The sequence below is a fragment of the Garra rufa genome, chromosome 23 (genome assembly GCF_049309525.1).
Source record: "Garra rufa chromosome 23, GarRuf1.0, whole genome shotgun sequence".
NCBI classification, from domain to species: domain Eukaryota; kingdom Metazoa; phylum Chordata; class Actinopteri; order Cypriniformes; family Cyprinidae; genus Garra; species Garra rufa.
Genome location: NC_133383.1, coordinates 35,712,809 through 35,739,881, shown reverse-complemented (window position 1 = coordinate 35,739,881; position 27,073 = coordinate 35,712,809). Strand labels below are relative to the sequence as shown.

Below are 27,073 nucleotides of genomic sequence, written 5' to 3'. Positions count from 1 at the left end.
CATCGGTGAATTTTTAATGATTTGTAAACTCAAAAAACTCTCTCCTGGTGTACGTTAGGGCTCACTCCTCTTCTTCTGGTGTTTTTGGCGATTTTGCCAAACCAGCATAAAAAGATGCATTACCGCCACCTATTGATCTGGAATTTTGAGTATACAAACTGTCATATCTCGAGATAATCTGCTATAGAGATACCATATTGCCAGAATTTGTAACAACATCTTGGCAGCAGTTTTTGCATCCAGCTCAGACTTTAAATTGTGACTTACTTATGTATATAGCCTATATATATTTAATCATTAAAAACGAAATAATTAAATCATATTGTAATGTATGAGAAACTGGTGGAATAATGGGTAAATGCAGTGATTTCACACTTAACTACAAGCAATTTGTGAATAGAATTTGACATAAAACAAGATGTAAAACAAATGGAAGTTTTTTAAATAAAGATTTCCGTGCTGGTTTGCATGGGTCTTACTAAACGTTTAAAGGACGTCAGTGGACGTCTATTAACAACCTCTTATGAAACTACTTTGGGCACTTAAATTAATTACTGTAGTATGCCAATGTGAATGTGAATGTAAGCACAATTGCTTTTGCATATTTCATAAGGATTTTATAGAGGTTGACGATGGACTATAAATGCACGTGTAAAAGACGTCACCTGCTGGACCTCCTTTCACAACCGAATCACAACCGAGTATATTTTGAACTACACTCAGCTAAAAGTCAAAGTAAAAACTTTACATGCAACCACATATAATTGTAGACATGTACAAATGCATCTGAATGCATTTTTAAGAAATATTTTGTGTTAAAATTTTTTGCATATTTTGTCGTCCTACCGCGACTATTTTTGGCCAGGGACAGGACGTCGCCGTCGGACCAATGTTTGCTGGGAAGTGATGCACTGGTGCCTCCATCCTACAAAGCATGCTTCAGCTGCCTTCCAGTCTCCACACAAACGATTGGATATTCATCCAACAGCGCGCATTTATCAAGGTTAAACGTTAACGTGTAATATGCTTGAACTGTTTTATATAAAGAATTTTAATTTAGGCAAGTCCTTGTGCTTTGAGAAGGCTAAATTGATCAAATATAGATGATCAACTCACTGCTGCTGGCCGCTTAGTTATTACTTTAAAAACATTTAAGGTACAATTAACAATAAAAAAAAATGATTCAAACGTTTTTCTAAATTAACTTAATAAAAAAACGAAACGAAATATAATCACTTTCCCATTATTAAACTGAACTATTTTAATAGCGGAAAGCATGCTTTTGATAGATGCATGCTTGTTGAGTTTAAACCGTCTCATTGATCATTTGGCCTTCGCAAAAAAAAAAAAAAAAAAAAAAAGTGTGTACCCTTGGAAGAAATTCTGCAGGCGTCCCTGTTTAATGTGTGTGCGCGTTTTATTTTTTATTTTATTTTATTTTGTGTTTGTTGTTTTTTTGGAGAGTGAGATTTGGAAAGCTAGTGGTAATGTAGTTTTCTGAATAGGCCTATAATCGCTGTTTTAATATGTTGAAATGAAAAGTTATAATTATCAATTTCTAATGTTTTTATTAAATTGTAATCACATTAAATACAAGTCCGTCCCATTAAAAATATTTGACAGCTGCGTCTGTTTTCTTTTCTAAAAGACGAGTTTATGATGTTTGTAGTTAGCCTTACAGCTGGTTCACCCTCCGCCTGAACTCAAGTAAGAACATTAAACATACTAACTCACAGTAGGAATTTTCTTAAACAAATGAGTGTATCGATATGTATCGTTATTGTGATATAAATCTTATAGCGATCAATGCAGTAAATTCAACAAATATCTATACTTAATGTGTATTACTGTATCAGTAATATTAAAAGAAAACACACATCTTATTAATATTAGTATGAAATGCATGCAACACAATAGCCGACGTTTTTATCAGCTTACTAGCTTTTATTGTGACAATGTGGGAATACGTTTTTTTCCTGCATTTTTCCCAAAATCTTATGTTTCAAAAGTAGATGTGATATGCTACTTATGACAATGTGGGACTTGACGACAATAATACCAGACTTTTTCGCTCCTTAAATAAATAAAAAACATTTATGTAGGCTAAAGTGTTTGCTAAGTAAAGAAAACAATGTACATTTTCAATGAAACAGCTATACTCGCAGATGCAGATGACCTGCCTATTTTAACAACATCAGCTCCAGCCGACTCGCTATCGAGGCACAAGTCATTTTCATGTTAGCCACACACAAACAAAGAGACAAAATTATAATCTTTAACTTGTAACACGTTTCTACATGTACTTACGTGTTGTTTACGTGTAGTCATGGCGTCTGGTCGACAGCGCTGGTAACTCGTCGTGATTACAACACGTTTTTTACGTGTAAAGACACGTTGTAACACGTTGGAGTGTTTTTATCTCATTGTACAGTATACTATATATATATAGGCTATTGTGGTTAGTATAACGATAAACCTGTTATACCCAGGGCTCGATTTGAAGAGGGATGCGAGGGATTGTTGAGTAAAATGACAAAAAGCATCCCCTCTGTAAATTCTTCTATTATAATATCTATTATCTATTAAAAATGTTCAAATATCATAAATCCACACAGTCATGTTGTGAATGGAGTAGCCTACAGCGACACGCGCACATTTTGGTTCTCTCTCTCTCTCTTGCTTGTATGCGATGCCAGCTGTTTCGTTGAAAATGTATAGTTTTCTTTACTCAACAAACACTTTAGCCTATACAAATGTTTTTTATTTATTTAAGGACCGAAAAGTGTAGCATTATTGTCGTCAAGTCCCACATTGTCATAAATAGCATATCGTATGTACTTTTGAAACATAAGATTTTGGGAAAATGGCAGAAAAAAACGTATTCCCACATTGTCACAATAAAAGCTAGTAAGCTGATAAAAACGTAGGCTATTGTGTTGCATGCATTTCATACTAATATGATTCATAAAATGTGTGTGGTCTTTTAATATTACTGACAGGGCCGTGCAGAGACCTTTAAAGGGGCAGGTGCTCAAAGTATAAAAAGGGCATCTGAAACAAGGCATTAAAGAGCCCCTAGGGTCCATCACCTCATTGTAGGCATCCAGTTACTTATGTAACAAGTAACAATGTAATTAATAAGACAAATTATGCATTATTTGAAGTTTAAATTGCCTTCCAGGACTCAAACAACAGAATCAGTAATATTTTTTTCACTTTGTATTGTATTGTACAATTTGTATTGTATTGTACGATTGTAGACAACAGGCTTTACTGCAGAGTATAGAAATAAAACAAACATATTAAGGAAGGAATTTTATTTCACTATTTTAAATATTTTAAATATCAATTTAAGGCAAATTGTGATCCTTTTTAAGAGCTGCAGAAGTAAAATGAACAGTATGAGTAGGATTTGACAATGTACGGTAGAATATTAAGGCATAAAATGGCATGATCTTTAATTCAGATACAGCTTTACACAAAACAAAACAAAATATCTTATACAATGGAATTTCAGCCTTTATTCCATTAAAAGGGATAAACCGAGTTTATCATTTATTATATGTATTTAAAACATAACTATTACTGTCTTATTTGTTTAGATTTTTAGAAGGCACATTAACTTCTTTCACATTTACAACTCTGTGTTTGCTGCATAACAACGTGGGTCGATAATTGCAATAATTTGACCATAAAGAGCTGAAAAAATGTGGAAAAAAAAAGTCACTCTCTGTCACAAGGGGGCGCTTTAAGAGCGCTGAAATATTAAGGTTTCTCTAGTAACAGCTGTATACAAATCAGCATTAACGCTGTTTATCAGGCAATAAATGAAAATGACAACGACATGTTTCTGAGGACAGTCGGTTCCCATTCAGATAAATTCATATAAAGACATCAGTGCCGCGTTTTGACTTTGAAACCTACAGCGTGCATATTTATTCAATGACATCATTGCCTTTTGAAGTTTAATCCAGCCATATCGCGATTCTCGTCTTTCCGTCCCCAAATGTACGACCTCCTAAATTATAATTAAGTATTTTCTTATACTATTTAACATATTTCAAAATTTTTATGGCCTTAAATTTGATACAACTAAATTGAGGAGTTTTTAGGACCTGCAGGTGCCCTCTGACAGAAGGGCACTTTGGGCATCTGAGCAAAAGGGGCGGGTGCTCGAGCACCCTCCGCCCCCCCCCCCCTCTGCACGTGCCTGATTACTGATACAATAATACACATTAAGCATATCATTTTTTTTTTAATTTACTGCATTGATCGCTATAAGACTTATATCACAATAACAATACATATCGACACACTCATTTGTTTAACAAAAAAATCCTACTGTGAGTTAGTGTTTAATGTTCTTACTTACTTGAGTTCCTTGAGTTCCCAATTCACGACGTAATGTTTTTAAGCTTATTATCAATTATTTTGTAACTGTATTACACGTCAATAAATATGACTAAAAGTGGGTTTTGCGTTGATATCCGATTTCTTTAGCAGCATTAATATGTACATTCATAAAAGTACATTCAAATTGTTTTACCCAAGTCTGTCAAATGATTTAATTAATCATATACTTACGATTAGTAGGACAATTATAAAAATAACTAACTAACTAACTAAATAAATAAATAAATAAATATATATATATATATATATATTAGAAAATTTATTTTCTAATAAACTTTTTCGAATTAAAAATGTAATTACATTGAAATCACTTTTGAAAAAGAAAGATTAAAAAAATAAGATTTCAACATTAATATGTTAAATTAAGTACACCTTGAAAGTTAAACCTATTCACATCACTACATTTATTATACATTGCCACCTGCTGTGGAAAGAGGGTAAGAGTTTTTTTTTTATTAATGCCATAAACAGATAATACAGTAATACAGAGATAATACAGGAAACATCAACATTCCAATCAAGTACAAGCAACAACAAAAAAGCCAGAGTTATTTTTTGATCATTTTTGAATTCCTAATGTCCAAATTTTATAGCGCTGACGTCACGTGAGGTCGTCACGTGGATCACCCGCAGAGAGTTCAAGACGTGTGGTCAGACGTTCGATTAGCCGTTTGGCTGTTCGGTCGGTCGGTCGGTCGTTCGGTATTGGCACGGAGTACGCGCCATAGACGGCCTTCCATAAAACCGAGGCTATGCACAGGCTATGCATTGAACATGTCAAAGAAATGAAACCAAACCCCTTGTAAACGCTGCTGACTTTGCTTACATGATAGAATATCATCTCACGAGTTATTTTGCCAAAATATTACATGTATTCAAATTCAAGGTAATTTGGGCTAGAAGGGGGTTACAAACAGCCGGACTATAACGGGACGAGACGGTGAAATGACGGCTTTTGCTTGCTGGGCAGTCAGAGGACTATCATCTTGTTGACTTTCATTTTAATAGAAACAGCCAGTAGTCCTTAAAATCAAGAAATAACGGCGACACAAACTGTAAATTATTTTAAAGCCTTAAATCTATTGTTTGAATAATTTGTAACTACTTCACGTGATTTTCTAATTTTTCAATTTTATTATTACTATTTTTAACTGTCTTAGTTAGGCTATATTATATTATATTTGTATGTTTGTTAAAGACTGCAAAAGAAAGAAAATTAATAAACAATGGTCTTTTGCTTTGTTGAACGAACAATGGATGGCATCCCGGGACAGATTTGGTTGGCCAATCGGCGGAAAGGGACGTCTCGTACGTGACTGCCCACATGTGGAAAACGAATTTTGAAGTCGTTTATCAGTTTTCTACCCATGAACCAAAAAACTCGCTTTTTCGTTTTCTAAACAAATAATAATAAAAAAAATAATAATAAAAGGAGCCGTTTTCTTATTTCTGCTCATTTCATTTCAAACTGAAAACCAAATGAATAAAACGTAGCTACAGACGTCGCCACAACGTGAAAGTGTTTGTTGGGTCTGTAAACTACTAAGGCCGGCAAATTAGCCGGAGAATCCGAAAAATACCCAGGGAAGGCGAGTGTATGAAATAATGGCAAAAGTTGCAAACCAAAAACTAAACAACTGTTAAAGAACAGAGATTAGTCTGCTATATACACCTGTTAATTAGGTTGATTACTGATTGTGCTCCTCTTGTGTTTAATCAGGTTAATTACCTGAACGTGTTCCTCCCAAACTTTGTTAATAAAACATCAGTTAAATACACTTTCATAAATGAGTTTTGAGTAGGTCCAGACAACAGATTGTATTGTGGAACAATGAAGGTTTACCCAAGCATCCTGCTACTCTTCAGCTGCCAGTTCCTTCATACTCTGGGTAAGCAATGTTGTTGTTGTTTTTTTAAGTAGAAGGTTTTATTAATTTTTGAAAGTATCTGTATTTGTAGTTACTGATAATTTTAATTATGTTTTCACAGCTTTAGACTGTACCGTGATGAGCGGTAACCTGAAGCAGATAGATGCTGGATCAGGATCCGTGGTTGGAGTAAACGATCTTAATCAACCGTTTTACTTGCTTGAAAATATCTTCATAAACATCAATATGTCTCTAAAGCACTTCAGTGTTGGTCCTGCTGGTTGGTTGGGGGTGAATTCAGCAAACAACATCTTCAAGCTTCAGAGTGGTTCCTCCATTCAATTTCCAGGTGAAGAGTTACAAAGAGCAAATTGACATCAATAACACAAGTTTACCCAGTCATGAATTTACATGTTTTATTATTAAAGTATTTGAGCAACAATCCTGAAGAAATCCTCTTATTTATGGTTCCTATTAAACTAATGTATCTTCCAATCTTTTTTTTTAAGGGCTTCTCAAACAGGTGGATGCTGGAGGTGATCAGATCATTGCAGGTGTTAATATGAATGATGACATATTCTGTTTAAATATGGATGCTAACAACAAATGGCCATCCAGCACTACTCCTTGGGTTCCAATGAATGGAAAGCTGAAGTACTACAGCTGTGGACCGTACAGCTGTTGGGGAGTAAACCGCAATGACCAGATCTTCATCGTGAAGGTAATCACACACCGTTTAATATAGGAGTTGGAGAATAAGTTTAATCCGCCATGTTTAACAGTAAAGATCTCTTGCAAGTGTTTGACAAATATTAAGCAATCACAATGAAAGCTGCAGAAAGATTCTCCTAATGTCTTTTGGTCTCGTGCAGGATGTGTCTAATAACGTCTGCTCTGGGTCTGGCAACTTTGTGAATATTGGAGGACTTCTGTCCATGATCGAAGTAGGAACTGATGGGAGTGTCTTTGGGGTCAACCATCAAGGGAGCTTATTCCAAAGGTGAGCCTGAACAGTCTTGTATTACAAGTTTTATGAACAAAACAATTCATTAATTAAACCAAACGCTGCATTCAAGAAACCCTCATTATTGTCTATTGCAGAATTGGTGTCACCCGCTCCAACCCCTCTGGGACAGACTGGCTCTCAATGGTTGCCTGTCCCAATGGCCACAAACATGTGAGCTTTGACCTGGGAGTGCTGTGGGTCGTGTGTGTTGATGGCTCCATCCGTAAATGTACTTTATAATCTGTATTGCTCTGCAACAGAGAAGCTCAATCATTAAAGGAAATCTCAGAGCAATCCATGAAAGTATATTCAAGGTTATAAATCTATTAACAAAAAGCTTGATGTATTTCCTTCTGTCTTTCTTGCTGTTAAACTAAAGCATTATGAAAGCAACAGAAGTTTCAAGTGATCCACAGCACATCCATTGAAATTTATTCTATTAAAAATATCTGACACTTATTCAAATTGTTCATGTTTTATTTCTGTCTGATTAGTATGGTTACAAGCAGGCCCAGAAGAATACATGTTAATCTACTGAAGTCTGCATTCTTAAATGTTAATACATAATGCTGTGTTAGATCCTGCTGACACATTAGAAATGTTGGCTCTAGTGTCTTTAGCAGATCCCATTAAAAATATACAGTGATATGCAAAACCACTTAACACCGCATTTTGTCTGACATACTAGCTATGAACTAACTTTTCTATTACACCAAGAGGTAAAAAATCAGGGGAACAGCAGGAAACATGAGGAACTTTTAGTAAAAAATGGTGTGCATATGTCAGACTTAATCTGAAATAAAACTAAAAAAAAAAAAATCCAAAGTGCAAAAAATGAAAAATTCTTCCTTCACAACATCATCCTGTGATATTAAAGTCCTTGAAATTGGGACCTTCTCTTATCTTCAACTTGCAGGAAAAGAGTGAATCATATGAAATTATTTAACTGAGTATATCCTGTCATTCAGAAATATGAAAAAAGGTGTACAATAAAAAGTTCATAACAGACATAAGCCATTGTCATATTTACAGTGTATACGTTTTTCGTTATTTACCTCAAAAGAAAGGAAGTGAAACGTGACAACATGCCCCGTAGATGGGGTGCGTTGTAACACGACCATGTTAAAATGTTATCTGATCGAATGAAAAAAAAATATTCACAACAAACTAAAATATTTTGTCAGTAAAATACATGTTAACTTCTTCAAATGAAGTAATGACGTTTTTAAAAAAAATAAAAATAATCTAATTTTGGAGTTTGACGATGAACACATCGCAACAATGCTTTGAACGGCCCTGATCGCAACACACAGCTGTACATTCGTTCAAAACAATGTGGACAAATAGATGAAACACATTTAGACATTCAGAAAAACACTCTCCTCCCTCCACACACAGCTCTCATATAACACCACACACATAAACGAGCCAGAATGCTTTACATTTCTTGAAATAATAACATCTGAACATTAAACACTGATTGTCAGCCTTTATTCACCTGTTTCTTGTGGTTTCTTATCAAAATCCTTATAAGTAAATAGTGTAAATTGCACCGCTAATGTCATAGAATAGCATAGTTTAATAACAGCGGGGCATATAGTAACACAGTGTTACAACGTTCCCCATCTGAGTGACTGGAGTTTAAAACAGGTTAGTGTCTTCTGATTAAAAATCTTTGACAAAAAAAAAAAAAAATCATATGCATTCACTGAGGGAGAGAAAAAAAACTCCTCTACACTGGAGAAAAACTTAGAGAAAAGTATTATTATTCCTATTTATACCCCCCAAAAAACTGTTAATATACATGCAATATAATATATGTAATATTATGTTTCATTCATACAGGAAGTCCCTAATATGGACAAAGGTATACACCTAACTCTTAACACTAAACTAAGATAGAGACGTTTTAACTGATGAAACATGGAGACGTTTCTGTACGATTGCGACTAAATGGTTTATCTCTGTTCTTAAGCCATATCGGGTATTTATATGAATAAACTATTGATGCAATTCCATGTTAATTTATAGCCTTTATCAATTTATAAAATACTAGCCTATATAAAAGAATGATTTTGCCTTATTCTGTGATGTAAAACCACGTCAGATCACAAAAGGAAGCTATTTCAAACACTCGACCTAAATGAATTTGGAGCAAAAACATGTTATTAAAATGTTCCGACCGGTGTATGACATTAAAGTAGCGCAAAGTGATTTGATAGCATGCAGAGCTGTCTGCGCTATATAGCTCTTGTGATACTTTGATATTAAACATCTACCTTTCTGCACAGCGCCGCTTCAAGTCGAACGCCCCTGCCCTGACAACCTCGCGACCGCCTGTATCGCCTGTTGGACGGGCCATATACCTGTATTGGCGGGCTTGCCAAACAGAAGTGAATTCACAGCTACGGCCTTCTGGGTGAAAAATGTTTTTCTTATTTTTGACGTATTCATTTTTAGCTTCGTTTAATTAAAAACTTTTAAATATAATAAAAAAAACATATATAATATTTAAACTCAATTGTATTTTTAATATATATATTTTCCCTGCAACTCCCCTGACAGGCTCTGGCACCCCGGTCCGTGTATCATCTGATCATTCAGTTATTCCACTTAATCTGGCAAATGAAAAATAGGCAAAACAGGTTGAGGTTTCATTTTGGGGTTTTTCTGTATGAGCCAAAACATGACAGCTGATTTGTTTTTTCCGTTTTTCAGCTCGAAACCAAAATCCAATAAACAGGAAAACCAAAAGGAAATAATACGGCTAAATTACGTTTTTCTTTATTTTTAGCTTTGCGCATGCGCAATGAATAGCGACGTAAAAGCCTGTCATCATTTGTGGTACACAATGTAAAGATATGTAGAAAATACACGTCATGCCAGCCGCACTTTTTTTTGCTCGTCTAATCGTGCTGGGAGCGGTCAAAATGTATGTACAAAATATAATTTATTCAGAAACATTAAAATCATACTCTTTTTTGACTTGATGGAAAATAGCAATAAATAAATATTGTATATTCATGGGTACCAAAGACGTCACTTCCGCTATGCTCGCCGCCATATTTGTGTCCGATATGACAACAGACACAGCGCATCTAAATGAGATTTAATAATAAATTGAAATAAGAAATTACTTTTAACTACTACTTCCCACACTGTGTATCTGACTTGATTGAATGTTTAGGACAAAAAGTGTACATCATTGTGAACGTAGTCGCTCGTTGAAGGCTTTAAGACCTTGAAGAATCCTCTGCCGGCTGGTCACTAACTTCCTTCACAGCGAACGGGACTCGCGCTGACGGCACTTATCGAGACACCCCTCGCTGCAGACTGTAGCGCGGTGACGTCAGGTACCTACGTCACGTATGTGTTTACCGCGCATGCGCAAAGTGACGTATGGTATGTATATAACACGCATGCGCGCTATTCTTACTGGTGTTACTGCGCAATGTGCGCATGTGCATGTTCATTAACTTTTTTTAAACTATTTTTGTTGTTGTTTTCTCTTGTCCTCATGTGTCATGTTTATAGTTTTAATTATTATATATAAAAATATAGGTATTGTGGCGGGAGGAGCAAACGACAGACACAGTGGGTGTGGCGTCAGGCCGGAGAGGTTTTTATTAAACAGAAAGTAAAAGAAAACAAGTTTCCAAGGGGGTAAATGTGTCCAAATAAACGGGGAATCTGGTGTCCTCGTCGTAAAGGCGCCTGCTCAGGTCCGGGGCGCGAGGGGCGGCGGCTTCTTCAGCGGCATCTTCCTCCTCCGCCTACGCGGCACTTCTGGGGAATGAAACGGCCCGGCATCCTGGCCCGTCAGCCGTCACGGGTGCGGTCCTCATCCGGATCCGCAGCGGCGGTGATGAGGCTTCATTCAGTTCACGTGCTCCTCATCACACACCGCCAGCCCGGGATGTTTTCGCGACTCTCCTCTTCCATACACACCCACTCCCGTTGGGAGCCTGGAGAAGGGCGGCGAATAAGGGACGGGGTGGTGATGATAATTAGGGGGGAGGCAGCCGACTCGTCACAGTATATACAATTATATTTTGTTTTGTTGTTTGCAATAAAAGATCACTGTTATCAGTTTGGTTTTTTGGAGGCACCATGCATAAAATGGGATGTAGACACTGAAAATATACTGTATGTAGTCTATTTAACTTAATACTACTTTATTGGCTTAAATATTCCACAGGCAGAATTGCCAAAGCAACAGAAAAATGTCCATAATTTTACTAAATAAACAAGAATCATGACAGAGGAAAGGTTAAAATAAGAAACATATAAGGTGCAGAGTAATGTTACAATATACACAGTGAAATAAAGTGCAACAATGTTAATACCTTGTATATAATACTACACAAATATTACAGAATAAACTCTGTAATTCCATATAATTTTACCTCAGACATGGTTAAAATCATGGATTTGTGCTGTGTATTACTGTTTTTTCCCCTTCTTTTTTTTTCACCTTAGCTTTTTTTAATACTTTTACATTTTATAAGAGTATTATGTTAAGTATGCGCATGCGTTTTAATGACGCGTTACGTCACAAACGATGCGAAAACGCCTAACGTCACCACGCAATGTAAATTACACAGGCATACCATACGTCACTTTGCGCATGCGCGGTAAACACATACCTGAAGTAGGTACCTGACGTCACCGCGCTACAGTCTGCAGCGAGGAGTACTTGCACTTATCCCCTTACAGTCCGCGCTTAGATTTCGGCAAATTAGTTTTGGCAAATGCAGAGAAATGTGATTATTGAGCATAAGACCAACATCCAGCAAGCCAAGAAAACATCAAATTTACCTAATGGAAGACGTCTTTCACGTCTTGTGTATTCCTAAACCTGGATCTCATTATTGAAGCACAAATTCAAGCACCAAAAGCATGAGATTTCTTTATTTAAAATATGCGTTTTTATTCATTCAAGCTATATGGCTGCAATAACATTTTAGTTTAATTTAGTTTAGTTTATTACACCACTTGTGCAGCCAGTCACAATTCACAATGATACCATTTACTCGGGATGATGGTTTGTGTGTAACTTGTGTGCCATTTTTGTATGACAAATAATTTTAAGAGTAACTGTACATAAATAGTTTCAGCAAAACAAATATGATTATTTTTGAGAACCTTTTTACATGTATATACTTTACTGCAGGCGTTGCAATGACGAACGCTATGTAGTACAATAGTTTAGCGTTTATTATTTAATTTTCATAATTCACTAAACACTGTATATTCTAAAACACCTTCAACTATAAAACACTCTTGCTCTTAAGCCAAATATACACTGAAACAAATAATTTACGGCATCTGGATGTACTGTAAGTCACTATTCTCTGCATTAGCACTGTTTTGAACTTGCTGTTCGAATGCTTTCTTGTTTACTAAATCTTTGGACTTACGAATTGATCGGTTCAAAATGATGTAATTGCAAAAAAAATGCTTCTTTTCATTTTAAGGCATTATTTTCATATTAATGTACTGATTCACAATCTTAGTCAATAATTAATTATTATTCCACTACTCTTATTGTGCTGAAAAAAAACACTCTTGCTGTGAAAAGCACCTGCGTGAATGACACCGGTACGCTAAAGACTGTATGCATACCGACCCACTTCAAGCACTGCTGAGAACGAATAAAACTGTATTTACGTTTTTTTCTGATGACTGTTGTTACAGCGTACGGGAACAACAGATCTTGGGCATATTGTATCCTTGTTGTGAACATTCTGGGAGTTTTGTTGATCTTCCTCTGGTAGTTGTGGCTGCTGTGACCATAGACTGAAACAGGTAGCGCGGTCACAAAAATGGCGGCGATAAAGCACAGTGACGTCACATGGTCCCTATGGATATAGGTGCGATTTGCCGGGGGGATGGGGGCGATTTATGGGTGCGATTTGCCGGGGGGATGATAATGTGATATCCTAATTATTAATAAATAAATAAATAAATAAAAAAATCGCAAAAAAAAAAAAAAAAAAAAATCGTGAAATCCTGGAGAGACTGGTTAGTGTAATTTGTTGACAACACGCATTATATACCCGTCTTTTTAGGTAAGAAAAAAATTATGGGTGTCAGGTCATGAAATGTTTTTAATACGACGGAAGCTGTATTATGTCCTCACAATTTAATAAAAACATCCTAGGTTAGGCCTGTTAATAGTAATGATTAATTTAAAACAACGAATACATTTTATAGAGAAGGTGAGCAAAGTATCAAATGAGCTTTTTGGAAACTCCGAATCAGTAAACCCTGCCTGATCCACTGTTTCGAAGCGTTCCAATCGGATCTCGAATCATTTGATTCAACTTCACGATTAGACGCGCAAAAAAGTGCGGCTGGCATGACGTGTATCTTCTACATATCTTTACATTATAGTGTACCACAAATGATGACAGGCTTTTACGCCGCATATTCATTGCGCATGCGCAAAGCGGTAAAACACAGCAAAACTGAAAATAAAGAAAAACGTAATTTAGCCGTATTATTTAGTTTTGGTTTTCCCTTTTATTGTATTTTTGGTTTCGAGCTGAAAAACGGAAAAAAGAAATCAGCTGTCATGTTTTGGCTCATTCAGAAAAACCCAAAAATGAAATATCAACCTGTTTTGCCTATTTTTCGTTTGCCAGATTAAGTGGAATAACTGAATGATCAGATGATACACGGACCCACCCCACACTTTGAAAACCCTTGTCCTAGACCGTTTGTCCGATTTTCACCAAAATCGAGACAGATCATCTTCAGACTGTGCTGACAAAAAGTTATGGATTTCATGTTGATAGATGAAACCGTTTTCGTACAGCCCCACAATAAATTTTAGGCTTGATGCAAAAATGAAGGCTTTATCTCTGCAAAGCTTTGACATAATAACTTTGTTTGTTCCCTTATCACCTCACACTTAGTCTCGTGTAGCCAGACCTTCAGACTGACGGCTGAAGGTCTGGAATTCATGGCAGCTTTCATTGGCCAAGACCCGCCCATAAGGCCGTTTGACCGACATATCAAACAACCAATCACAGTTCGTTTCATTCAGCGTCACTTTTCGGGGCGTAGAAATGCCCCCACAACAACAGACTGGCATGCAACAAGTCAGTCATTGAAATAACCAGCATTGAAAGTTAACGAAGAAGAGGGAGAACAAGCAGTAAGTCAGTAATTTGTTTGCGAACGTCGCAAATGTGTATAGCAACAACGGCGTCTGCATAAGCACCTTTTAGCAAAACGCGAGTAAATCAGTCTGCACTTTGTTTCCCGGCGGAGCGAAAATAAACGCGACACTCGCGTGTTCCGGAAATCCGATCAAATTCAACTAATCAGATGATGACTTCGACATTCCTGAAGTGTTTCCAGTTAAGTGTACCATATGCATCAGATGTTTAGCCAACGTTCCGTGGGCATGACGTCTGAGGCTGAGACTACCTCACACTAAACACACTACATCGATTTGATAACAGCGCCACCTGTTGGTCAAATGTAATAAGCCATTAAATCATGTCAGTAGGCGTTCAACATTATTTTTCTGTCGTTTTGACTAAAATCTTCTTAAAATAGCTTCCTTTCACTCATTGTTGCACTTGGTCTGGTGTTCCATGCCATCCTTAGCTCCTCATTTTCCCTTTGAATGCTTGGCCCCATAATTGCTGCTTGCAGCTATATTTCTATGCTGATATGGCAGTCTCTATAGTAATACTTGGTTTTGTTTTTATTTTATTTTCCTGTTTTTATTTGGCAGGGCGGCTCTGCACCTTCACAGTCAGTATGTGCATGTGAACCAGAAACCTGCACGCTGCTGAGGTATAGGCTCTGTCCAGCAACAGCCGACAAGCCCCAGACAGCCTTCTCCATCCCTCTGCTAGAGCTTTTTGTTTGTCTGTCACTGGAGTGTCAGGTTTCTTTTGAGGGTTTTTGCAACACTCTGCTCTGGAAAAATAACCTCGCACATGCAGAGGTAAGTCACTTTGCAGTCTTGTCTGTGAAGTGAACATCTTAGTTACTCAGTTACTATAATGGAAAACGTACTCGGTTACTTTCGTAACCTCGGTTCCCTGAGATACGGGAACGAGTACTGTGTCGTAAGACGCTTATGGGAAAAAGCTCCTTTTTCTCCTGAGACTGAAGTATTTCAATAACGCAGTGTAACTACACGACCATTGGTTTGTGCAGTGAGATGAAAACAAACCAATGGCTCGGCAGCGGAGCTGCACGAGCCTGTGGCAATGATTCGCGCCCGAACGCGCCAAAAGGGGCGGAGAATTTGGCTATATAAGCGTGCATTTCGCCACAGGATCTCAGGTTCTTCGACTGAAGCGACGACTGAGTCGTGCAGCTACTTAGCAACGGCAAGCAACGCAGTACTCGTTCCCGTATCTCAGGGAACCGAGGTTACTAAAGTAACCGAGTATGTTCCCTGTCGATACTACACTCGTACTGCGTCGTAAGATGCTTATGGGGAACCAGTACAATCCCGCCGTTGCTAAGGTAGAGGAACGACTGTATGGCCCTAGCACAGAATGGGCTAGTAGGAGCCAATTTGCTCAATCAGGATAACCTAATGAACATTCCGTTCCAAGGAAAACGATACACTTGGAAACTCCCAGAGGCCAAGTGCATACATAGCAATACTGGTAACAGAATTCCTCATGCAGAAAGGACCCTAGTCTGCAAGACAGGGACATCTAGATTATAAAACCTAGCAAATGTGGACGGTGAGGCCCAGCCTGCCGCCGCACATATTTCTGCAATGGATACTCCGCTGGACCGGGCCCATGACGAGGCGATGCCTCTAGTCGAATGGGCTCTTACCCCCATGGGACATGGCAGACCCAAAGAAGAGTAAGCCAGCATGATAGCTTCCACTATCCACTTGGATAGTCTATGTTTTGTGACCGAGAACCCCTTGGTGCGGCCTCCGAAACATACAAATAGCTGTTCTGACTTCCTAAAAGAAGCCGAACGCTCCAAATAACACCTCAATGCTCTCACGGGGCAGAGGGGATTAAAGCCTTGGTCTTGCTCCGAGGGGGGAAGTGCCAAGAGAGAGATAACCTGGTCTCTAAACGGTGTTGAGAGACTCTTAGGTACATAGCCGCATCTCGGCTTCAGGATGACTTTAGAGTCATTTGGCCCGAATTCCAGGCATACAGGATTTATGGATAGAGCCTGTAGGTCGCCCATACGCTTGACTGATGCCAATGCCAGCAGCAGGGCAGTTTTTAGCGTTAGAGGTCGAAGGTCAACAGACTGCAGCGGCTCAAATGGAGGGCTCTTCAGAGCTCTCAGTACTGTGGGTAGGTCCCAAGTAGGAACTGTGACGGGGCGAGGAGGGTTGAGCCGTCTCGACCCCTTCAGAAAGCGAACGATCAGATCGTTCTTTCCCACAGACTGACCGTCCATAGGGTCATGAAATGCCGCTATGGCCGCCACATAAACCCTGAGCGTGGAGGGAGAACGTCCCTTGTCCAACAGCTCCTGAAGAAATGACAAAATCACTGATGTCACACAAACTCGGGTCTGCACCGCGGGTGGAACACCAGGCGGAAAAGACAGACCACTTGAGTCCATAGAGTCGCCTGGTAGAGGGTGCTCTGGCCTCAGAAATAGTATTTAAAACGGTCTCAGGGAGATCTAAAGGCTCCCGTCGAGAGACCAGACGTGCAGCGCCCACAGTTCTGGTTGGGGGTGCCAAAGCGTTTTGTTCGCCTTTGTTAACAGATCTCGTCTCAACGGAACAGGCCACGGTGCTGATGACAGCAGCCGGTGGAGATCTGGGAACCAATGTTGGTTTTGCCAGAAGGGGGCCACTAGCAGGATTTTGAGTTTCTGTTCCCTGACCCGCCTGATTATGTGTGGTATCAGGGCGATCGGGGGAAAAGCATATAACAGGAGATTGGGCCAGTCGTGGGCCAACGCATCCTGCTCCTTTGAAAAATAAATTGGGCAGTGACAATTGTCTTTTGAGGCGAAAAGGTCTACCTGAGCCTTGCCAAAGACCGCCCATATTTCCTGAATCGTCTGGGGATGAAGCATCCATTCGTCTAAAGAGACGTAGCTCCGAGACAGCATGTCTGCTCCCTGATTCAGCCTGCCAGGCACATGAGTTGCTCTGAGCGAGCGAAAGTTGCGCTGAGCCCATCGTAAAAGACGTTCCACTAGTGTGAAGAGGCGTCTTGACGAAAGACCTCCCTGGTGATTTATGTACGACACCACCGTCATGTTGTCCGAGCGGACTAGGACGTGGTGTCCCTTTAAGACTGGCAGAAGTGTATGGAGGCCTAAACACACTGCTAGCATTTCTAGGCAGTTGATGTGAAGGCGTTTTTCGGCTTTCGACCACTGGCCGAATGCTGGCTGGCCATCGCACAGAGCTCCCCAACCTGAGTTGGACGCGTCTGTCGAGACCATTTTCCTTCTGCACGCCATGTCCAGGGAAACGCCCTGTTCCATCCAAGGAAGACTCTTCCAAGGAGTCAGAGCTGTGACACAGGTCTGATCTACCCTGATGCGCAGGCGTCCTAGACGCCAGGCCTGAGGAGGAACTCTCGGTTTCAACCAGTACTGCAGAGGGCGCATTTGAAGTAAGCCCAGCTGGAGTACCGGAGATGCTGAGGCCATTAGACCCAGCATCTTCTGAAAAGCTTTGAGAGGGCGAAGGGCTCCGATTTTGAAGGAGGCCGCGAGCTTCCGGATGGTCTGAGCTCGCTGCGGCGCAACCGTTGCCTTCATTTGAATGGAGTCGAAAACTGCTCCCAGGAACGCAATACGTTGGCTGGGAGACAGAGCGCTCTTGGCAAAATTGACCCTGAGTCCTAGGCACTGCAAGTGGCTGAGGATCGCGGATCTGTGATGTATTAGCTCATTCTCTGACTGGGCCAGGATCAGCCAGTCGTCGAGGTAGTTCAAGACGCGGATTCCCTTCTGCCTCAGAGGGGAAAGAGCCGCGTCCATGCACTTCGTAAATGTGCGAGGAGCTAGAGACAGTCCGAATGGAAGGACTGTATATTGATAAGCCACTCCCTCGAAGGCGAATCTCAAGAATTGCCTGTGGTGGGGGGCAATCTGGATGTGAAAGTATGCATCCTTCAGATCTAGCGAGCAAAACCAGTCCTTTGTGCGTATTTGCGGAAGGATCTGTTTTAGCGTGAGCATTTTGAATGGCCGTCTCATGAGGGCGCGATTCAAACGTCTGAGATCGAGGATGGGTCTCAGACCGCCATCCTTTTTTGGGACGAGGAAGTAGCGGCTGTAAAAGCCCGATTTGCTCTGTGCTGGGGGCAACGTTTCCACGGCACCTTTTGCCAGCAAATTCCTCACCTCTGAACGCAAAACCTCCAAGTTTTTGCTGTGAACTGAGGAGGAGACCACCTCGCGAAAGCGGGGTGGTCTTCGAGCGAATTGAAGTGTATAACCTCGTTCCACTATGCCCATAACCCATTTCGACACTCCGGGGATGGCTTTTAAAGCCTCGGCCCGTGTGTTGAGGGGTTGCATTGATTTGAGCGGATGGGTGCCGCTTAACAACTCTGGAAGAGGAAATTTGCTCTCTTTTTGAAAATGTTTGTTTTTTATTTTTCCCGCTATCACAGCGGTGAGCTGTAAGGGCGCTGACAGAAGGGGCCCGTGAGTTACAGCTGTATTTTTTACAGTCACACAGCACTCTGTACCCGGAACAGAACGGGGTGTTTGGAGGCTGACGAGAGCCGTTTTGAGGGCTGGTCCGGCTTGGGCGAGACTTGACCCTTTCCTCTTCCTGTCCTTTAAATCAGGAAGACGCTGGAGGCGCCTGGTCCAACACAATCTTGGGTCGGGGTCCCTGAAGTCTAGGAAACGGGTAGCGTCTGGCCGAGCGGGAGCGCTGACGTGGCTCCGCCTGGGGGGCTGGCTGAGTAGCAGGCCGGGCGGTCTTTGCAGGCTGCTGAGTCGGAGCCGGTTTAGGACGACTAGGAGCCGTTGCAGAGCTTGTGCGCTTCGGCAGGAAGTGTCGCATGGCCTGGGACGACTTCTGAGCAGCGGTGAAGCGCTCCGCGAACCCCTCTACTGCTGGACCGAACAGACCGGTAGGAGAGATGGGGGAGTCAAGGAAGGCGACTTTGTCAGCGTCCTTGATTTCCGTCAAGTTAAGCCATAAGTGGCGCTCCAGCACCACCAAGCTGGCCATCGATCTACCAATCGCCTGTGCCGTCATCTTAGTTGCACGCAACGCCAGGTCGGTCGCGCTGCGTAACTCACGGAACGCAGCGTCATCCATACCAGCCTCATCCATACCGCGGAGGAGTTTTGCCTGGTAAACTTGGAGGACCGCCATAGAATGCAGTGCTGATGCTGCCTGTCCAGCCGACGAATAAGCCCGTCCAGCAAGGGCTGAAGTGGTCCTGCATGGCTTGGACGGGTGAGTTGCCTTTGCCTTCCAGCCGATGGCAGTGGGCGGGCACAGATGCGCAGCCACAGATTCATCCAGGGGGGGCAACTTGTCGTATCCTCTTTCTTCAGCGCCGTCGACCGTCGTGAGGGCGGAGGAAGAAGAGGTACGAAGGCGGGCGGAGTACGCCAGGATTTGGAGATCTCACCGTGCACTTCAGGAAAGAACGGTGAAGCTCGTTGACGAGGGGCTTGGCGGCGACCCGGCAAAAACCACTCGTCCAATCGACTCCGTACAGGCTCCTCAGGAGGAGACCAATCCAGTTCCAGCTCTTCAACAGCCTTTGATAAGACGCGGAACAGCTCGGCGTCCATACCAGCGCTGGCGGTGCTGGATTGACCAGATGGAAAGGGGGCGGGGGCAAGCGGCGAGCCCAACATCTCTTCTCCATCAGATGCAGCCAGAGACATACTGTCATCCATGGCTTCCTCCTCACTCACTCCAAACGAAACCAGATCGCTCGCAGCAGCCGAGGGATTTTGGTCAGGGTGAATAAAGAGGACAGGAGATTCCTCTTCCTGTGGTGAAGGTGAGGCACGCGGGGGATCAGCCGGCGTGAGCTCACCAGTCACTGTGCGCTGAGTCGCTCTGCCCCGCTGCTTTTTCTTCACAGGCTCTTGTGAAGAAGAAAGCGGGAGGGCGCGAGGGGCGGGGTCGCTCTCTGAAAAGAAAGCCAGCCGCGAGCGCAAAGAGGCGAGACTCATGTCCCCGCACTGGGAACAATCTGTCTCAGCGAGCGCAGCCTCGGCATGGGCGGAGCCCAAACACGAGACGCACTCAGCGTGACTATCAACAGCGTGCAGAGGGGCTCTGCACGAGCGACAGAAACGCCGTGGCATTTGCAACAACGCCAATAAAATTTGCTCTTTTGGAATAAGCTGCCGAGCCATTGGTTTGTTTTCATCTCACTGCACAAACCAATGGTCGTGCAGTTACACTGCGTTATTGAAATACTTCAGTCTCAGGAGAAAAAGGAGCTTTTTCCCATAAGCGTCTTACGACGCAGTACGAGTGTAGTATCGACAGGGAACTGACGAGTCCATATAGGTGTGAAAATAAACATTTCTTGATTGTACTACACCATTAATTATAACAACTAAAAGTAAACAGTTATGGAACCATCTAGGATTGTATAGTTGCAAAAGTATTCTTGTTATTTTTCTATAAAATAACAACTTCTGAGTGAACCACCATCACCAGATGTTAGTATACGAAACAGTAATGTATTCACTGATTGCTGCTTATACCGTAGGTTAACACACTCTACAGAGCCTTGGTGGGAAAATCCATATCCCATTTTAGGCATCACCACTTCCGAAAAAGAAGTTTGGTAGATATTTGCCCAGAGTTAGATGATGGGACCATATGCCCAGCATGTCCAAAGGTTGGTTCTAGATCCAGCAAGGTTCTTGTTTGATTAACCTGATTGCATTTTCCATTACCCGGCATTGAATTGATATCTGCAAAATTAGTTATTTTTTGTATAAAGTATTATAATAAGTGTTTGATTTCCAGGCGGATGGAGATATGATTGTGACATTGGATGCCAACTTTGGCCTTGTGAGGAAGCAAAGCTCAGGTACAAGTGCGGTTGAGCCATTACATGTAACCCGCATGTTTGTTGATGAAAAGGATGTAGAGGAATACCTGCTATCACATCTTGACAGTTTAAAGCCTCACGAGGTTAGTCATAGTTGTAGAATTTCATGGACTGAGTCCATGAAATATTTAACTTGTGAAAAAAAGATCATTATTCCTCCCGTAAATCTATGTTTTCCTTAAATCTTTAGGACTGCAGTGCAGTAATTTCAAGGCTGGCAACGTGCTGAGGTCACAAAAACAAGCAAATAAACTTGATGTTACAGGGGTGTTTGGAGCCTCTTGTCATCATGAAATGCCCCTAATGTTTGTCAACATGTTTGTCTATTGACCCAGTGTTCCAGAATGATAATTCCCCTGTTTGATTCTACATATTCATAAAATGTGTAGAATAGCATGACCCTAACATAAGACATATTTTATTTGTTTTTACATTTAACATGTTTTTTTTTCAGTCACCAAATATAAACCTCATGGAATGTATATGGGAGATTCAAAAACATTACAAAATTTCAACTTTACCACCATTCTATAATCTTCACCAATATAAGAAAACATAAAAATTGTTAAAAATCATTTTGAGTGCCCTTAGGTATTGAATTTGATGCTGGAGATTGTTTGTATAATTAGTTTTACTTTTCCTCAGTATAAGTGTCACCATTCTCATTTTTGTGTTGAAATAGATTAGCCTATCCTCTGTATGTCATTGATGAGCTACTTCGAAGATGTGAGGGCAAGAACATACACCTGCGAGTAGTCTATGACATTGCCTGTGTTGTTGCCTCACATTTGCACATAAGTACTTTTTTTCTGTGTAAAACTGAATTACTGTTTTGAGAAAAGACACATTAACTCAAATTGTGCCATACCGTGCACATGCCCATGTCTGGCAGCCTTTTGCATTATTTTAATACTGCCGCAAACATTTTAGAATTTAAAAACCAAATCTTATTGTGCTTGTACAATGACAAAGATATTCTATTCAATTAGCTCAGACATAAATTCAATATAATAGTTAAAATAAATGATTGACTTTGTCAAAGATGAGAGCATTAGTAAGGAAATGTTGTTATGGAGAGGGTTGTTTTTTTACCATTGCTGTCCGGATTTCCTTATTTTCCAGGCGCTTTTCCAGATGTTGAAACTCCTCTTCAGTCTTCTGAGTGTGTTCACTTTTGCCTCTTGTAAACACATACAAATGATAAACTTTCACTCTATTATCTATTCAATTTTGCAGTTAATCCTCTGATCACATGCATGCCAAACCGTGAGGCCTAGTCACGGCTCACTAATAACTACGATCTGCTCCCTTCACTAAAATGTCACGGTTCCTACACGATAAATACTATAAACCATGATGTCAAAATGAAAACACTTACATAGATACTTACATGACCAATATCCTTTATCGTCTGTTGTTCGCCTGTTGCTCTCCGACAGGTAAACTTTCTCTCGTGTGAAAAAACAAAATTCAAAACAGTGGAAAGGAATATCGCGAGATCTTGTAAGCAATGTTAGCGGCATGAACATTCAGTTTCATATTATTTAACAACATATATAATTTAAATGCGGAGCCTGGCAATCCCGTACTCTCCGTATCTGCATAGTTGTACATTTAAATGCTGACAGCTAAACACCATCATAAGGTGTTTAGGCTAATGTTAGTCTCGCGTAGCCAGACCTTCAGACTGACGGCTGAAGGTCTGGAATTCATGGCAGCTTTATTTGGCCAAGGCCCGCCCATAAGGCCGTTTGACCGACACATCAAACAACCAATCACAGTTCGTTTCATTCAGCGTCACTTTTCCAGCGTAGAAATGCCCCCACAACAACAGACTGGCATGCAACAAGTCAGTCATTGAAATAACCAGCATTGAAAGTTAACGAAGAAGAGGGAGAACAAGCAGTAAGTCAGTAATTTGTTCGCGAACGTCGCAAATGTGTATAACAACAACGGCGTCTGCATAAGCACCTTTTAGCAAAACGCCGAGTAAATCAGTCTGCACTTTGTTTCCCGGCGGACCGAAAATAAACGCGACACTCGCGTGTTCCGGAAATCCGATCAAATTTTTTTTTTTTTTTTTTATTATTATGCAAACATATACAAAAAGTACAAAACAGACAAAACCTTTACAGGAAAAGATGATAATAGGACAAAACAACACATCTTGTAAAGTTTCACATACAGAGATAAAGATTTACAGACAGATAAGAAAATAATAATAACAAACACATACAGAGGAAGAGCTTTATGCATTACTTGTATTACCAAAACAATCTTCATAATATTTCAAAATTCTATCACTTTTCTTGTTTTTAATCAATCTAAGAGATTTGAGGAAAGCATCGATTTCAATTAAGAAATGAGAAAAAGAAGGCTGCGATTTAGAGAATTTTTGTTTATGAATAAAAAATTTCCCAATCAAAATCAAATAATTAACTGTGTAATTCACTGAAATACTAGTTTTACCTTTATAGTAACAAATTATATCCTTTAACTGAAAGGAACTGGAAGAATCAAGGTGTTTACCTATATAAAAATGTAAACTATTCCAAAAGTTTTGAGTCTTTACACATTGAAAAAATAAATGAATCAGTGTTTCATCCTCCATCCCACAAAATGAGCATGAACTGTCAACATCCATATATTTTGCCAATGTATCATTTACAGGATATATTTTATGAAGTATCTTGAAATGAACTTCTTTTATTTTATTTGAAATGCAGTACTTGTGAGGTAATAACCAGGCTTCCTTCCAGTCTATTAACTCAATAAGAGATGCCCAGTAAAATTTGCCTCTAGGAACATTATATTTCTTTTTCTGTAGAATTTGTCGAATATGCTTATTATTACATTTTTTGTTAAAAATACTAATTCCGTATAATGACAAATTAGGTTCTTTAGTGTCACTCTTACTATAACTTAAATGGCATTTTATAAGTTGAATTAAACCAGAAGGAATCGCTTTTAAAACTGCATTATATTCTTTAAATGGTAAGGGAAAATTATAAATGGACATCAATTGCTCATAAGTCAAAAAATTACCGAATTGATCAAAAATTGAAAAAACTCCAATTATATTCCTGTTAAACCACGAAGAGAGAAAAATAGATTTTTTCCTAATCATTATATCCGAGTTGTTCCATAAGAAAGTTTTATGTGGTGAAAAATTGTGGGAATAACACAACTTCCAAGAGAGAAGAACCTGCTGATGAAATTTGGACAGTGCAACTGGTAATCTATTAGCTAAGTAGTTACATTTTAATACAAAAGAAAGACCACCAATTTTTGCAAAAATATTATTTGGAATGAAAAAAAATATAGAATTGGGGTTTATTAAACATTTTTTAATCCAATTTATCTTAAATGTATTCACTATGTCACCAAAGTCTAACACTTCAAGTCCACCTTCTTTTTGACTATTCGCAAGGACTGTTTTTTTGAGTTTATGAGGTTTGTGTTTCCATATGAAGTCTAGAAAGATTTTATTAATTCCTTTAGCAGTAGAGTCATGAACGAATAGAGAAAGGGAAGGATATACAAAGCGAGATAATCCTTCTGCTTTGGACAAAAGCACCCTCCCATAAAGTGAGAGGTCTCTTTGGAGCCAAAGGTTAAAGATACTTTGGGTTTTTTTTATCCTACCAGAAAAATTAAGCTGTTGTCTCGCTGCTAAATTTTTTGTTAAGTAAATACCCAGATACTTTACAGTCTCTTTTACTAGGATACCATTAATTGAAGAATCATCCTTTTCATGGAGCATCATTATCTCACACTTGGACATATTCAATTTCAGTCCAGAAGCACATGAAAACTACTCAATTACACTTAAAGCTTTGGATAACTGACTCTTGTCTTTTAAAAAAAGAGCAGTATCATCCGCCAACTGTGAGATTTTAATTTCTCTATCAAAGATAGATATACCTTCCAAGCTTTGTTCAAATATGATACTTAATGACAACAATTCCGTAACTAAAATAAATAAGAAGGGTGATATAGGACAGCCCTGTCTAACGCCGCGGTTAATAAAAAATCTTTTAGAAGTGTTAAAGCTTATTAGGACAGAGCTGTTAATATCTCTATAAAACATTTCAATGACGTTAACAAAAAAATCACCAAAACCAAAAAGCTTGAGAGTCTGCAAAAGAAATTCGTGCTCAAGGGTGTCAAAAGCTTTGTAAAAGTCTAGGGAAAGAATCATAGCTTTGGAATGCACAAAATCTGCATAATCTAAAAGATCCAAAATAAGTCTTATATTGTTACTGATGTGCCTACCTTTTACAAAACCGGATTGTGACTCAGTAACCAGCTCGTTAAGTTTGACCTTTAATCTATTGGCAAATACTAAAGATATTATTTTATAATCAACAGTTAGGAGAGTAATTGGGCGCCAATTATCAATTAAAAGAGTGTCTTTATCTGGTTTGGGAATAAGGCATATAATACCTTGTTTCATTGATACTGTCATGTCTTTCAAATTAATACATTCATTATACATAAACAGCAATGGGTACTTAATTAATTCCCAAAAATGAATGTAAAACTCGACCGTTAACCCATCACTGCCTGGAGTTTTACCTTTCTTCATTAGGGCTGCAACTAACGACTATTTTAATAGTCGACTAGTCACCGACTATTGAAACGATTAGTCGACTAATCGGATAATTATTCAATTTTTCTCAAATTTAGCATGAGATTGCTTTAATTATGTGGAAAATTATAGTAAACACAAGAAAGAAGGGGGTACTTCAATGAAAAATGCATATTTTGCTGCTGATAGGCCAATTCATACTAAAAGTAAATAAAAATGCCCTGTCTAAAACCAATTAGGCACAGTGCTCGGTCAGTACAGACATAAATGCATAAATTAAGAAACTCTATAATTTTTTTTAATGGACAGGCACATTTGTTTTATAAGAAAAAATAAATTAAAATCAAGTAAACATTTTCTTCCTGTAAACCATCAGCAGCAATAAAACAGTAAACAAAAATGTATATCCAAAACAAAACGTATTGGCTTCCATGTTATTTAAATCTTACCGAGGCCAGCCAAACTCCGTTTCATTCAACTGTCCGACGTGCTTTCTCTTTAAATGTTCGTGCATCACAGAGGTGCTGCCGTGATGCGCAAGGACTGCTTTACAAACCATGCAGGTAATATTTTAATTCGCCGTAGCAGGCTAAAATGCTCTCAAACTTTACGCCTGTTTCATACATACTCTCAGTCTGCAGTGCGTCTACTAGTGATGCGCGGGTCGTCTCATAACCCGCGGGCCCCGCGGGTAACCCGCGGGTCGGGTTGGGGCGGGTAAAGAAAATGTCACTTTATTTGCGGGGCGGGTTGGGGCGGGTCATTAAATACAAAATAAAATAAAAAAATCAATGTATGTTGCGTGCAATTCCCTATAGCCTATATTACATATTTGGGAATATCTATTTTCATATTGTATTAAGTTCTTTAATAAGGTTATCAACACGTCACGTCACGAAAGCGCCAAGCAGCTCCCGCTGCCAGCCACAAGCGCATCAAGCGAACGCACATTCGGCTCTGCAGGCCTGGTGCTATGCGTATTTAAATCTCCTCTGATGCGCATTTTCCTGCATTAGCCAAAATCATGACAGTCAACCACATCCAGTCATATGTGAATGAATGTAAATATTCACTAAAAACACACAATAAAGACAGCAATGATGTAGTCAGGACTGTGGCGCCGGCTTGCTTTGAAATGTATTTGGTGATTGCGCCCGCTGCG

At 39.7% G+C, this 27,073-nt stretch overlaps 1 protein-coding gene across 1 annotated transcript; it reads left to right on the top strand.

Annotated features, from left to right (window-relative positions):
* The first annotated feature begins 6,232 nt into the window (after positions 1-6,232).
* On the top strand, positions 6,233-7,527 carry LOC141299873 (fish-egg lectin-like). The gene is made up of 5 exons (XM_073830237.1): positions 6,233-6,302; positions 6,403-6,630; positions 6,791-7,002; positions 7,154-7,281; positions 7,383-7,527. Exons 1-5 carry the CDS (start codon positions 6,245-6,247, stop codon positions 7,525-7,527), a joined length of 771 nt encoding a protein of 256 aa, XP_073686338.1. The 5' UTR covers positions 6,233-6,244.
* Positions 7,528-27,073: the final 19,546 nt, after the last annotated feature.